The sequence below is a fragment of the Oryctolagus cuniculus genome, chromosome 12 (assembly GCF_964237555.1).
Source record: "Oryctolagus cuniculus chromosome 12, mOryCun1.1, whole genome shotgun sequence".
NCBI classification, from domain to species: Eukaryota; Metazoa; Chordata; class Mammalia; order Lagomorpha; family Leporidae; genus Oryctolagus; species Oryctolagus cuniculus.
This window is the reverse complement of record NC_091443.1, coordinates 86,629,596-86,645,554: the sequence shown is the minus strand read 5'-3', so window position 1 is coordinate 86,645,554 and position 15,959 is coordinate 86,629,596. Positions and strand designations below refer to the sequence as shown.

Here is a 15,959-nt window from a genome sequence, read left to right as displayed (position 1 = left end):
CCCTTGCCAGAATGAGCTAATCTGGGAAAAGATTTGAGGTAGGGATGAAATGAGTGTTTCCCCAAGCTTTCATGGACACTGACACCAGCTAGTGACTAACTTCCCATTGATTGGAACTGCTTTCTCTGCCATGTAACATTTTGGTACCAGGACCTGCTATCTTAGCACTTCTAGAACTTTTCCTATCCCAGTTTCTATCCCCTTTTCTTTCAAAAACTTCTGCCACTCCGTGTGAGAATTCTACCTCCAGAGGAAGTTTTGAACAAATCAGAATGAAGTTAAGTATTTGGGGAGAGACTGCCTTCTCCACTGCTTCCTTCCCATCCAAGAACATGGCATGGCTCTGTCTGCCGAGGGTCCATCTGTCCTTGTATAAAGCTCGATTATTTTCTTCACCTAGGCCTTACCTACTTAGTATATTTATTCTTCAGTGCTACTGTGAGTAGATCTTTTGCTGAATATCGAAAAGCAATGTTTGGGAATCTATTTTCTATTTGGTCACTTTACTGAACTTTTTAGCTGCATGTTGAAGACTTACCCAAGTAATATCTGACTAAAAGCCAAAAATTGAGAGCCTCTAGAAAAGCTGGTCCCCTCCCAGTCTGTTCCCCAGAGACAGTAGCTATTAAAAATTCCCTTGTAATTTTCCAGCTGATCCTCTTGAAATGGTCTAAGTATGTAAAGAGTTCCTCTGCAAATGCGGTTAACTTGGTCCTTGTTCTTCCATGATTGATTCTTATTTCGTATCTGTCTTTTGAGTGATATCAATTGCATGCCTCCTGGCTTAATCCAGACTTTTTAAATATTTTTTGAAAGATATATTTATTTGACAGGCAGGAGAGAAAAGGAGGGAAGGAGGGAGGGATCTACTATCCACAGGTTCACTCCCCAAGTAGCTACAACAGTCAGGCTGGGTCAGGTGCTAATTAATAACTACATCTGACAGAAAGAGAGAGGGAATTAGGGAGGGAGGGAGGGTGAGGGAGAGAGAGATCTACTCTCCGCTGGTTCACTCCCCAACTAGCTACAACAGTCAGGGCTGGGCCAGGCACTAATAACTACATCTGAGTCTCCCAAGTGGGAATGCAGGGCCCCAGCACTTGGGCCATCTTCCACTGCCTGCCCAGGCACATTAGCAGGGCGTACGGATCAGAGGTGGAGCAGCCAGGACTTGAACTGACACTCAGGGGTGCCTGCTGGCTTTGTCTCCCAACTCTAGCTCCTTTCAGTGGTATCTTTGTGAGATTTTAGAACTGGGCTTATTTGAGCTGTTTAAAATAATATGCAAACTTTTAAGCAATTTCAAATGCCAGGGGGCCTTCTCACATCACTCTTCCATTGTAAATAAATACGAAACTTAACAATTAAAGACTAAAACAGCACACAAGCAGTTCTTGTCAAGTGGACTCAAAACATGTAGAAAACCTGTCAGGCACGCATGCATCTCCTCTCCAGTGAATAAAGAAGTGTGCATCAGTCCTGTGAGGCTCATTACGCCCTGGACGTCCAGGAAGTGCCCTGGACTGAGAAGAGTGGCGAACAGAAAGGGAATGCGGAATTACTGGACCCTGTCCTCTACTTGTTTAAGCTGACAGCAGCACTTTAACAAAGATCAAGTGTCGGACTTTAAAAAACCACGTATGTAACCAACTCAGGACAGGGTGGGGTGGAAGGAACACGGTGCAGAAGGAAAGAAGGCTGAACAAACCAATGCCTCTGGGTCTTCTAACCAAATCTCTCTGCACTTAATGGGTTTTCTTAAACATCAGCTGTTTTGTTTTCATATCCATGTATTTATAATGAACAGCTGGGTTTTCTTTAACTAATGTTGATATTATTGCCATTCTTACTGAAGAATTTGTAAAATGAAGTTATCCCATTCTGATTACATAGTCTGAGGCTACTCAATTCCTTTAAAAATTAACTGTCAATGAGATGTTTTTGATTAACACATTGGCATGCCCTACATATAATGTGATATCAAATAGATTTTCCTAATCTCACATAGGCCAAAAGTAGTTTTGGAGAAATACTCTGTAGCCACGTATTTTGGGGGTGAGTGGAAACAATGGGGCTTCCCTCGCATACCCTCTGCTCTCCTGTTCAGAGGAGGCAGCTCACACTGGCTGGGTGGGGTACAGTGAGCACTGACTGCGTTTCCACACAGAGCTGCTGCTCCATCCTTACCGTTCAGGATCCATGCAGTCGCCCCTTGAGCCATTTCCAGAGACTACCCAAGCCACAAGCAAGACCTTGTTGCTTCCCTAGTTATAATTTACCATATGTCTCACAAAGCATAGAAGGCCGACAACACAGGGAAGCCAATCTCTTCCACAGTATAAAGTTATTTTTCTACTAGATAATTTGCTTTAGTGTAGCACTGTCCAGTAGAATTTTCTGTAGTACTCAAGTACTTTGTATAGTAGCCATATCTGGTTGTTCAACACCTAAACTGTGGGACTAAACTGAATTTTATTTTGATTAACCTTTTTTTTTTTTTTTGGCAGGCAGAGTGGACAGTGAGAGAGAGAGACAGAGAGAAAGGTCTTCCTTTGCCGTTGGTTCACCCTCCAATGGCCACCGCGGCCAGTGCGCTGCGCTGATCTGAAACCAGGAGCCAGGTGCTTCTCCTGGTCTCCCATGGGGTGCAGGGTCCAAACACTTGGGCCATCTTCCACTGCACTCCTGGGCCACAGCAGAGGGCTGGCCTGGAAGAGGAGTAACCGGGACAGAATCCAGCGCCCCGACCGGGACTAGAACCCGGTGTGCCGGCGCTGCAAGGCGGAGGATTAGCCTAGTGAGCTGCGGCACCGGCTTTGATTAACTTCTATTTCAATAGCCACACATGACTTTGGGTTACCATACTGGACAGTACACTTTTTTTTTTTCTTTAAAGTTGTATGTGTTGGAGTGTGAATTTGATCTAATGAATAAAATGTCCACATCTCACATCTGAGCACCTGGGGTTGGATTTTCTTTCTAAAGCCTATCTCCTGCTTCCTGCTACACAGACCCTGGGAGGCAGTGGTGGTGGCTCAAGAACGGGAGATCTGGATTGCATTCCTGGTGGCTTCAGGCCCCGCCCAGCCCAGGCTATGCAAGTATTTGGGGAGTGAACCAGTAGGTGGAAGCTCAGTATCTCCCTGCCTCTCAAATTAAAAACAAAAAGTGTATGCCATCTAGACACACATACACAATCATAATACTACAAAATGCTGAATAATTTTAAAAGATACATATTTTATGAAGATTAATTAATTTATTTGAAAGGGAGAACAAGAGAGAGAGAGATGTTCTATTCACTGATTTACTTCCCAAATGGCTGCACAAGGCAGATCTGGGCCAGGCCAAAGCCAGGAGCCAGGAACTCCACCCTGTCCTTCCACATGGATGGCAGGGGCCCAAGGACTTGAAACATCTGCTGCCTTCCCAGGTGCATTAGCAGGAGCTTGGATCAGAAGCAGAGCAGCACAGGTTGGACCAGCACTCCACTATGGGATGCTGGCATTGCAAGCAGTGGCTTAACTCACTGCACCATAATGCTAACTCCTGAAGAATTATTTTTGGTGAACATAGAAATTAGGAACTTCAATGTAAAGTTTATGACAGACAATAGACTAGGTCCTCCTTTTGTCTAATCCTAGTTTCTTTAAATAACTAGCAGTAACAGTCATTTTTAAGGTGACTTACCTGTATACTGATAGTCAAGGATAAAATCTTAAGATGTAAAAACTTCAGTCAAAATCTCCCAAAGTAAATGTGAATTTCACTAATCTCAGTTAAAAGCAAAACCTGTGGCTTAACCAACAGTTATGTCAATAAATTTCTCAAGATACTATTCATACAAAAGAATAACAACATTCACTTGGTAACTTCATTGAGTATTCATTCTTTCTACAGAAACCAGTACAATATCCATACAATAACTGTTTCATTTGCTCATAAAACTTCTTGTGATTGACCTTCAATTTTAAAGCCAGTAGTAAGATAAAGAGAAAGGTGAGTAGTAATTTGTGCTTTACCTAGTTTCTGGTGACAGACACTATTATTAAATGGAATGGTTTTTTGTAGCAGAATACATTCAGGTGTGACATTTTTGAAGTTATAGCAAAGAATCATTAAAGATATTAATCACATGGCAATACAAATGGAGCTTGTATAAATCCAGTCTAACCAAAACAGGAATTTTAGGACATGAAAATATCCTTACCTCGTAGTGAGCAAACTGGCCCATTTTCTTGATTCTTAGAGCGCTTACTTCTGAACTGACTTGGAATATCTAATGAAAGGTCTTAAAAGGAGGCAAGAAAGCAGAGAACTGTTAAAGGCATAGAAGTATATTTTCAAAGATAACTTCAAAAACTGATACATTTATGAAGATTGCTCTCTTTACTGTCTTAATATCCATCTACATGCCAAAGATGTCTTACCTAGGAACGGATCAAACTTTCTAGATTCTGTCCCACATATGAGGCAGTTAACCTCGTTTTGGAGAATGCCTCCGAATATAGCTGTGACAACTGTAGATGCTCCATTTCTAGAGAAAATCACCACAGGAAAACATCTTAGTAAAAAGACATCCTGACATTAAAAATAAAAATAATAGCCTATAGATTACTCCCTTTAGGGGAATATATCATTTATATTTCAATTACAAAATATAATACTCTCAAAGCTATATAGACATATGCTGAATAAAGTTCAAGCCACCAGCCTCCCCTCAAGCCCCTCTTCCAGTCCCACTACTTCCTCAAGTAACTACCAGTGCCCACTGCTGTTACAATCAACACTGCACATATATGATGTACAACAGGGCAAGATGGCCCCTTCTATCCACGCCCCTCCACCCTACAAATATCCCTCAGAAAAGGGGGAACCACCTTTGTTATTTGCATCTTGGAAAGCCCTCACTTGTTACAGGGAATTCTCAATGTTACTCGATGTTGCACCATATCCTCAATCTGACATAGTTTTAGATTTACTGAGATTTGGAGAAAAGGAGGTAAAGGAATTTAATATAGATTTAGTCATTCCTGCTGGAGATAAGACCTCACAATTGAAAACACTGGGCATGTAGAATGACACTATGCAGGTTGGGGTTTAGGACAGGCAGTTAAGATGCCCACATCCCACTTGAGAGGAACTGGGTTCAATACCCGCAGCTCTGTTCCTGGCTCCAGCTGGCTGCTCATGCGGCTCCCAGGAGGCAGCAGTGATGGCTCAAACACCTGGGACCCTTCCACCACCATGGGGGACCCTGGACGAAGTTCCCAGGTTCTGGTCTAGCCCCAGCTGCTGTGGGCATTTGGGGAGTGAACCAGCACAGGGGCGTTCTCTTTCTGCCTCTCCAGGATCTTCTTTTTAAATTCTAGTATACTTCGGCCGGCGCCGCGGCTCACTAGGCTAATCCTCCGCCTAGCGGCGCCGGCACACCGGGTTCTAGTCCCGGTCGGGGCGCCGGATTCTGTCCCGGTTGCCCCTCTTCCAGGCCAGCCCTCTGCTGTGGCCAGGGAGTGCAGTGGAGGATGGCCCAGGTGCTTGGGCCCTGCACTCCATGGGAGACCAGGAAAAGCACCTGGCTCCTGGCTCCTGCCATGGGATCAGCGCGGTGCGCCGGCCACAGCGCGCCAGCCGCGGTGGCCATTGGAGGGTGAACCAACGGCAAAGGAAGACCTTTCTCTCTGTCTCTCTCACTGTCCACTCTGTCCAAAAAAAAAAAAAAAAAAATTCTAGTATACTTCACAAACAATAAAAAACCACCTGCCCTAATGTTACTTAGCCTCTTACTGCCTGCACTCCATCAAACGTAAAACAGGAGTAGGAGGGGTGCCTGCCTCAGAGGCTGGGCGAAGATGAAGTTACACCTGTGCAGTGCAAAGAGCTTGTAGAGGAGTGCTGACCCACAAGAAAGTACTTGCAGCATTTGCCACAATGTTACCAGTGTGCAGTCAGATTATACCTGCTTCTTGCTCTGTTTTCCATAAATAAGTACCCTGAACAAATGTCTCCTTTGAGAGCAGCTCAGCCTTCACAGTATGGACGCAAGAACAACTGCGGAAGTGCACCAGCGAGAGCGTGAATCGCAGGCACTGACACAGCACTTGCCACGGGCTGGCTCCACTCTCAGCACTTTCCCCGCGTTAATCCAGTCAGCTCCACAACAGTTCTGTAAGGTAGATACTGCCATCCCCATTTTGCATTTCAAGAAGTGAGACCCAAAATGTAAGAAATGTGGCCCAGGGTGACACAGTTGGTTTGGCCTGAGCAGATGATCTTAACCCCATGCTCCTTCTAATTTAACCAATATATTACTAGCTGATATTGAGGTAGTTTTGATTGTAAAGGTTTATATATTGATCTTTGTGCACTGATGTAGCTACTTGAGCCAGTAAATGTCCTTTTTGCTACTAGCAATTAGAGGTGGTTTCTGTCACTTGTAGTCAGTTACTCCTAATCTTCTGAACTGCATTTTCTGAGCCAGTCCAAATTAAACCCACTGCAGTGATGAAGCACACAAACCCTACCCAAGCAATTTTTTTTTCCTTCAAGATTTATTTATTTATTTGAAAGAGTTACAGAGGGAGCAAGCTTCCATCTGCTGGCTCACTCCCCACATGGCCTCAACACCAGACCTTGGCTGATGTGAAGCCAGGAGCCAGGAGCTTCCTCCGGGTCTTCCATATGGGTGCACGGGGCTCAAGGACTTGGGCCATCTTGCACTGCTTTCCCAGGCACATTAGCAGGGAACTGGATCAGAAGTGGGATGCTTGCATCACAGGCAGCAGCCTAACCCACTGTGCCACAACACTGACCTCCAAGCAATTCTTTTGTAAGAAAAGTTGATTCCTTTACGAACAAAAGAAATAGACTGTAGTTTTTTCTTTACAGAGAATGTTTGTAAAACAAACTAGCTTTTTTTAAAAAAAAAAGATCCATTAGGAACTGTAGGACACAGTTTTAGGTTTTACATTTAGTATCTGTATCACAAACTTACCAAACAAATCTGAAAGCAAAGGTGTTAACAACTGATCCTTTCACACTGATGCTCACATAGAAAGCTGCCTTAAGTAAAACGGAAATGGCTTCATTAAAAAATAGTATAGGGGAGTATGTTTTGTGGTACAGTAGGCTAAGCTGCCACTTGGAATGTCCACATCCCATCTCCGTCAGTTCAAGTCCTGCCTCCTCTGCTTCTGATCCAACTTCCTGCCAATGCACCTGGGAAGGCAGCAGATGATGGCCCAAGTACTTGGGTCCCTGCTACTCTTGTGGGAGTGCTGGGTTGCTAGATTCATCCTGGCCCAAGCCCAGCTGTTGTGGGCATTTGAGGAGTACATGAGGAGATGAAAGTCTCATCTGTTTGAGATGTGCCTCTCAAATAAGTGATTAAAAAAAAAAAAGCAGTACATTTGAACTCAGTGTAGTCCTTCCTTGATAATCGCTTCCTCTGAAAAATGAATGCTAATCAAGTTCGGGCTATCTGAAGTGTATGCCATTCAGTTTAAAGGAAAATTGGTAAACACATGTCAATATCACCATTCTACTTCCATCTATGCACCAAGAGTGTTTGCAGACTGAATACTTGGACTGGCTCTTGTGCTAACGTCCCTTACTTTGACACAAATGGTTTTTTATGTACCAAAAAGATACATCTGCCATGTATCCCTCTGCCTTCCCACCCTCACCATGCCGCCTTCGGTAGGGGTGGGTGTGTCTGCATGGGAGACCGTTCTCTGGTTTTAGCAAATATCTTTAAAAGTGACAGTGAAGGAAATTAAGAAATCTGAATTTTTAATATTTTATGACAAATTTTTTCTGTTTCCTAACTAATGGAATTTGCAATTACTATTCTTGAAAATGTCACAAAAGGGTAAAAATTAATACTGCAAATTCATTGTAAACTAAAAGGACACCTTTAAGTATTATCCAGAGTGGTCCTCAAGGATGCCCTGGGCACCAAACAAAAGGGTAACAGCACAGACCCCTCTCGCCTCACACAGACTATCCTGGAGTCCATGTGATAACCTTTGTGTATAAATGTGCCAGGATAAAATACAAACCAAAATTTTCATTTTATACTATTTTTAATTTGGTGCTAGCAGGAAGAACAATTCTACCCAGTCACAGGTTCTTCCCTTTCTGCCCTGGACTCTAATAGCTTCCAGGATGGAGAGGGACAAACGAGGATGGCGATGGCAGGCCACACGGCTGCCATTCTCCGCTGCGGCCAGGCTAGCTGTGAGGCTGCCCGTCACTGAAACGCCCCAGCCTTCTAAGTCAGATGCATGGACTGCCAGGCAGCACTACGGTGACCCTGAGACATTAGTGACTCTCTTCTCTTCTTTGGTGAGCTGGTTTCTTTTAAGTCCTTTTCCTGTGTAGGTCAATACTAACAAAATCTTTCAACAGATTTGAAAAGGAGATTATAATTGACCAAAATGCAGGTGGAAAGAGTGAATCATCCCTTCTCAAGCAAAACAAACGTTCTGATCTCAGTATATGCTCTGGGCTATCAGAAAATGGGAAAGCCATCCAAAAGGTGCTTTTTTTTTTTTTTTTTTAATACGGAGGGACAAGAAAAAATTTCTAGAACTTAAAAATATCTTGATTTAATTAAAGAAAAGTCTTAGAAAAATGGCTTCAAAATGGAGTTTTAGGAACACTCAGCTTCAAAATGTTTAAGCTTTTTTTAGTGAACAAATAATTATTCTGATATATGAAAATTAAGTCTCATACATTACTTGTTACATTTGGAGGAAAGTCTTAAGGCCAGATAATACAAATATTTTCTGTTCTAAGTTTAAAAATAATCTACAACAAACAACACCCATCAGAACTCCACTAAGATATAAATACACCACGCCTCTAGTCTGGGGGCAGGGGCACAAGCTGGTCCATTCTGGTCACAGGGTCAGGTGCCCCTGAGTTTCAGGAAATGTCAAGAGCCCCTTCCACTATAAGTCTAACACATGGCAACCCCAACAGAAACGTCTGCGATCCACCTAAAAAACAAAAACTAAATCTTACACGCAGCATTTGCTACTTGCAGACAGAGTGGAATTCTCCTGCAGAACTGCTGAGCGGGAAACACCATTGAAACCGCCCTGGAGCTCCAAGTGTAGGTGGTCCAAAAGGTAGCGCATGAATTCATGTGCGTCCTGCTGCTGGTAGCCCCTTGAAGCAAACAGAAACACTCGGTCACTGGGGAGGCTCCACCGCCCAGAGGGGAGAGTGCCAGGCAGGACCGCAGCGCAACACAGGAAAGCTGTCTCCAAGAAAGAATTCTAGTTCAGTAAAAGTACGTTTGAAATCCACAGAACATCAGAGCTACCTGGACTCGTCACGACCTCCTCAGCTGACCTCTTCACTTTAGAGATGAGAAAATTAAAGGGCAAAAAGGGGAGCATGTGACTGCCCGAGTCCTACCACACAGTGACAGATGGGAGCAAAACGCTGGCGCCTCCCACTGTCTCACACGGCCTCTCCAGAAGTCACATGCTAACACTTCACATCACACCCGCACCGAGTCACACGTCAGCCACCGCCACGAGAAGGAAGGAACCCAACACTAACTCCTTAGGTTAGAAGATTCTAAACACTGGCAGAGAGAAGAAAAACTTTACCTAAGTAATTAAAGATGTCTGATATTCTCTATCTGCCTCCTAATCTGATCCGAAAGACATCTTTGGGAAATAAATACTATAAACATTAAAAAAATTATTAGAGGGAGCTCCCATCTACTAGTTCACTCCCCAGTCATGATCTATGCTAAAACTTGAATATATATATATTCTTAGATTGCTTCTTACACTATCCTCAGACAGAAAGCTACAGGTCAAGCACAAGTGAACTGTAATGAAGAGGCAGAGGTAGAAGGTCTGGGTAGATTTATTTGGTAAAATAAATAAAGCGATATTATACTGAATACTTCTACAAAACTAACAGAAAAGGTAGCTTGCCAGCATGGAAGTTCTCTTCAGTCAGTCTTCTAAGTTTTTCTGGTCAAAGCACTCTTCTAAGTCAATCACTCTTCTAGGCCACAGTTCCATAAACAAAATTTCTTTCAATCAGAGTTTCTTTCAATATGTATTTTCCTGGAAATTGTACTTTATGAAAACAATCTCCCTTAAGTATGGAACTTAAAAATCAGACGTCACTTTAGCATTTCACTACAGCTTCTTCTAAACTATTGTGTATTGCAACTAAATATAAAATACATTCAAGCATTTCATTTAAGGCTCATGAGTAAAAATGTTAAAAATTTACAATCAAAAACATTTAAAGTTGGTAGCTCCTTGTTATGGATTAAACAGAACTTGGCTTCCCAAACTCATACAGATGTTTAACTTTTAAAGGTTGATGGATTCAGAGTGATCTGATTAAGACTTCATCTAATTGTGGTGCTGAGGAGGTGGAGCCAGGTCTTTGGTCACGGGGGTAGGGGGGTGGCCCTCAGGAGGAAGTTCTCTTCAGAACTCAGAGGCTTGGTTATTTTGGCTGTGTTGGGCCTGGCTCCTCTCTTTGCTTCCTGGCTCACATGACTGTTCCACTACACCACAGCCAGCCTCCACCAGATACCAGATAAACGGAGCCGCCCGGTCCTGAACTGTGACCTCTAAACCGAAAGCCAAAATAAACCTTTTCCTTCCCAAGAAGCTTCCCTTGAGCATTTCAGTTAGAATAATGAAAAGCTGACTAATAGATTCCTTTACAGACCTAAGGACGTGCTTTTAACTTAGTTAACACAATGTCCATTTTTTTTCCATGACTCAATAGGTAAGATTAGTATTATTTGAAATTCTAACACATACAAAAAATTTCATTCATACCCTACATTATTTTCCTAAAATGTCGTGAAAACCAGTACCCTGTAGTTATATCAGTGTGCATTTTTATCATGAATGCATAACCATCTCTTAACAGTCTGCGTTTCATTTCTGGCCCTGGCTCCAGTTTCCAGCTTCCTGCTAATGCAGACCGTGGGACATAGTAAGTGATGGCTCAAGTGGCTGGGCCCTGGCCACCCATGTAGAAGACCTGGGTTGAACCCCCAGCTCTGACTGTTATAGGTAATTAGGGAGTGAACCAGTGCATGGGAGCTGTCTAGTTTTTGTTTTTTTTTTTTTTTTATCAAAATCTAATGTACATTAATGAGCTTTTCAATTATACTATGATTTTTCAAAATACATTATTTTGAACATGGCCATTTGGCCTAGCAGTCAAGATGTCCACATTTCTTATCAGAGTGCCCAGGTTCAATGCCTGGCTTTGGCTAACAAGTCCAGCTTCCTGCCAAAACAGACCCTGAGAAGTGGCAGGTAATGGCTCAAGTGGTTGAGTCTCTTCCCCAAATAAGAGACCTGGACTGTTTCCAGTCCTGGTCCTTGCAGGTGTCTGTGGGGTGAACCAGTGGATGGGAGCTCACTCTGTCTCTATGCCTCCCCAAATTTAAAAAAATAAAAAATCTTATACTATTACAAATATTCATTAAACAAATTACTTGAGACACAGAAAAACCAGGTGAGAGCTCCTGTTGGCTGATTTACTCCTCCTGGCCTGTAATGGGCTGGGCTGAGCCAAAGTAGGGAGCTGGGAACTCAACCCAGGTCTCCCATGTGGGTGGCAGAGACCCACTGACTCAAGCCATCACTGTTGCCTCGCAGGGTCTGCATTAGCAGGAAGGAGTTGGGAGCCAGAGTTGGGAATCAAACCCAGGCTCTCCAGTGTAAGATATCAGCATCTCATCTGCTAGGCCAAATACCCGCCCTGCAAACGCCGACTTCAACTACATGAGCTAAGTCATGAGCATCTGTTACAGCTTGTAAATGCACCAGGAAACAGTGTCTGCCTTTTTACAGGGGGCAATTTTTCTGATTCTGACAGAAAAGACATCTATAATTCCGTTTTTAAAAATTTGAGTATATCATTTCATTGACTTATCTGAAAGCCTTAATCAGCATTATTTAGTATGTTAAATTCAACAAACTTCAGTTAGCTTTTCAGTTATTCCCCAGTTATGTAATCTGGTCTTCAGAATTCCCTCTGCAGTCAGCTTAGGCGTCTCTCCACATTCGGGGTGTGGCGTTTGGAACACAGATTTCATCAATGTCACCAAACAGCTGGGTGTGTATTAGGGAGGACATTATTTATGAAGAGCCATGAGTCTGTCTCTGTGACAGGTTGGGAAAGAAGAGAGGAGGTGAGGGAAGTGACATTGGCTCCCATTTTAACACTGGTCTTTTGGCTTCACTTGAGCTTGCCCTCTGTGTCTCCGTGAGACACAGAGTGTAACAGCTGGAGGGCACACCGCCAACCCAGAGAGCCTCTGACAGCCTCGGCATCCCCTCTGGTGGGAGGACCAAGAAGGAAGCCCACCGCTGAAGCATGGCACCCACAACCATGGGGGCAGCCATCTCTTCACAGAAAGCTGTGGCACAATGAACAGAAATCAAAGGTACCCCAATCTTCAAGAAATGTTCCAATGAAAAATAGTCAAAGAAAATGTTACTCTGCATGTGCCTGACTATAAAAAGCAACGATCTCAAATAATGAAACACCACCACAGAACACAGACACGCAGGTGTGCTACAAGAAACACAGCTGGGACATGCAGCTGTACACCATGGACCACTCTGTGTTCAGCAGTGCCAGTCTATGATCTTTTTTTTCCTGCTAACGTGGGGAGTTACATTTATTTTCATATAAGCCCCACACACTCATATCATCCCTTCTATCTGTTACTGGATTCTAGTCCACAATCTTGAAATGGTGAGATCCAATAAGGAACAGGAAATGCCTCTATAGAATCAAATTTTATCATTCTAGAACAAACTTCCTTTAAAATACTTAATGCATCTCAGAACTTTAGGTTGTGTTCATATTTAACATTCATAAAAGAATTCAAGTTTCTGTCTTAGCCAAAATACTTGTAAAAGCAAAATAGGTTAAATTTAGCTATTTCTAGCCAGTGTTTGGCACCAATCATGGCTGAGTTTCCTCAAAATAAAAGCACCATAAAATGAAAAGACAAAAATGTATTTGTGTTTACACACAAAAATAGCAAAATTCTAGCAGGAAAAACTACACTGTTTAAATATATCAACAGCACAGTACTTTTTAAGCCCCTCTATATTCACAAACACACCAAAGGATTACTGTTAGAGTATCACATACAGACAGCTAGCAAATAAATAAAATGTTTCAGCAACTTATTCATCCATTATTTTAAAACAATAATTGATGAAAAAAACTAAAGAACTCTGTTTTGGGAAGTCAAGGCAAATATGTTAAATCAAGTTGTACAAGAAAAGTAAAAACAGTACATGTATAATATAAAAAGCAATGGAATAACCACTATGACCTGATTTGAATCATCAAAAGACTTTCTAAGAGGGTGTTAGTATTAAGCTGGATCATAAAGAAAGAGGACCCACAGAGTAATACTGTACGCAGAAGCACGCACAGGCAAAGAGCCAGGCAACAGCACAAACATGTTAAGGAAGCGAAGAAGTAGCAAAAGCCAGCAGAAAAGACTATCAAAATTACAAAAGCATCACTTTTTGACCCAAAAATTACTCTTTTAGATGGTTTCACATGTATGCATAAGACTATTCATTGTAGCATTGTTTGGAACAGCAGAAGATTAGAAATGGTCTATAACCATGGGTAGGGAACTCTTACACAAATTATGATACAACTATAAAATGGATGAAGCTATTTATAAATATGAATAACCTCAAAGTAGAAAAAAAGGACATTATCATTCATGTTAACATTTACATACAAACACACATGCACACTTGCTATATACCCAGATTAGCAGTCAATGAAAGGACTACGCAAAATCTAGGAACTAAGTCTGCAGCTAGAAAACAGTGACTTCCTGGGAAGACAACAAAAGAAAAAACACCCAGTGCATATTCTTTTTAACCTTTTGAATTCTGAACTATGTATACTTTGCCTATTAAAGTAAATTTTAAAGTATTTTTATAAGAAAGAAAAGGCTCAGAAGAGCTGGGGATACTAGGACGCCATAAGAAATATAGTACTTAAGTAGAGATATATATTGGAAAAGGTCAAAACTTTAGGAAAATCTACCCTGTTAGATGACTGGCTTTGACTAGAGTGAGAAAAAAGAAAAACCTCGATGGTTCCTATATCCAAGCTGCTGATTACATTCAGAGTGTGTTTTTTCCTTCCCCTAGGTGAAAGTTGTTCCTATGTCTACATGCATGTTTGGATTTCAGAGATTTCAGTCTTCATTCCAAGGGATCAAGCTATCCTGATATTATGATTTGTGAATCTAGGAAAATGTGATTTTTAAATTCAAATGAAATTTATTTTGGGATTATCAATAAACAGAAACAGAAGTCCAGACTCAACTGCACTTCCCCAAAGGTCTGTCACAAGGACCTACCTTGCACACCCAATAGAACCTGAGCTCTAAGGACAAAGCCCACCCCCAGTGTCACACCTGTGTGTTGTGTAGTGGTCCTGTACTACAGCTCTACCCAGGAGATAATCTCTAGATCTAATCAAGACAAAGCCTATTCTTCAATTTTATGAAAATGGGAACAATTTCAATCATCGCAAAATTAAGAGAAAGCCCTTCTAAGGATACTAAAGCATCTTATTCTCATCAGTGTTAGGGAAATTTAAGAATTCATGTATATCAGAAATCATCTCAGAGGCTATGCTAAATTTCTCAACCTGGATGACTTTTCTAAAGGTCTCTTCCCTTCATTAGGAATATTAGAATGTGTTAAGTAGCTAACAATGAAATCATGCTGACAGGTGGGCAATAGGAACCAGAAAGGGCAGAGATATGTTAAGATTTAGAGGAAATGCAGGATTCTGTGGCATAGAAGCCTGAAGATGTCTCCAAACTCTCAAGAATGAGGGACTCTGGTCACCAGTGGGACCCAGGAGAGGTGTAGAAAATTAGAGGGCTACACTCAAAGCATGTGGACAAATTACCAGGACCATATCCATTGATCTCCAAACTCCATAGACACCTGCTATAGACGTATAAGATGGAACAAGCTGCTTCTCCTTTCTGTTTTTTCTTCTCTAAAATGGGGGGCAATACTTCCCACCTTAACATGAATTTTGGTATTGCTTGTTTTTAAATGAACATCAGATATAAGATACCAAATGCCTGTCACACAGTAGGTACTCATTACATGTAAACTCTTGTTATATAGTAATAAACACAAAGATTAAATCCCTATCAAGGGTCTAACTAGCTGATTATGTTAGAAATTTTATACTGAGTCCAAATCTGACTAGTGGAAAATTAGCAGTCATTTCTACCTTTCCTACTTAAGAGTCATGAAATTCTAAAATTCTTATAAAAATTCATCTCTCCTAAGTGGAAATTTATGTGACAGGATACATAAAAGAAGCAAAGACCAGGACAAATAGGAGTTACTCATGTCATGTCATGTCACCCTGAAGGCTAAACTTTTCAGAAAGGCAAAAAATGCATCCTTTTAAGTTCTTGTCTTCTAAATATTTCTCTATACTAACAATATCATCTATTAGGCAGCAAGGCAAGATAAGTTCTACTACAGGCTAAGTTCTACCATAGGCTGCTGTTTTTGTCTTTGTTTTCATTTTTTAAAATTTATTTATTTATTTATTTATTTTGACAGGCAGAGTGGACAGTGAGAGAGAGACAGACAGAAAGGTCTTCCTTTGCTGTTGGTTCACCCTTCAATGGCCGCTGCGGCCGGCGCACCACGCTGATCCAATGGCAGGAGCCAGGTACTTCTCCTGGTCTCCCATGGGGTGCAGGGCCCAAGTACTTGGGCCATCCTCCACTGCACTCCCTCGCCACAGCAAAGAGCTGGCCTGGAAGAGGGGCAACTGGGACAGAATCCGGCGCCCAGACTGGGACTAGAACCCGGTGTGCCGGCGCCGCAAGGTGGAGGATTAGCCTAGTGAGCCACGGCGCCAGC

The 15,959-nt window shown here is 42.2% G+C and overlaps 1 protein-coding gene and 1 long non-coding RNA gene across 21 annotated transcripts in view; one reads left to right on the top strand and one right to left on the bottom strand.

Annotated features, from left to right (window-relative positions):
- USP3 (ubiquitin specific peptidase 3) overlaps nucleotides 1-15,959 on the bottom strand; it is a 192,882-nt gene that overhangs the window by 6,853 nt on the left and 170,070 nt on the right. For 18 of the 20 annotated variants that reach the window (XM_051821892.2, XM_051821891.2, XM_051821889.2 and 15 more), the window contains 3 exons: nucleotides 9,028-9,174; nucleotides 4,431-4,537; nucleotides 4,211-4,291 (listed from right to left, as the gene is read on the bottom strand). In XM_051821892.2, coding sequence (XP_051677852.1) covers nucleotides 4,211-4,291; nucleotides 4,431-4,537; nucleotides 9,028-9,174 — 335 coding nt within the window. The remainder of the gene's footprint in view (nucleotides 1-4,210; nucleotides 4,292-4,430; nucleotides 4,538-9,027; nucleotides 9,175-15,959) is intronic. The other 2 variants (XM_070054357.1, XM_070054358.1) reach the window with 1 other exon arrangement.
- LOC138844700 (uncharacterized) lies at nucleotides 8,159-14,386 on the top strand. The gene is made up of 2 exons (XR_011380934.1): nucleotides 8,159-8,346; nucleotides 14,205-14,386. It is a non-coding gene; the product is annotated as an uncharacterized lncRNA (long non-coding RNA).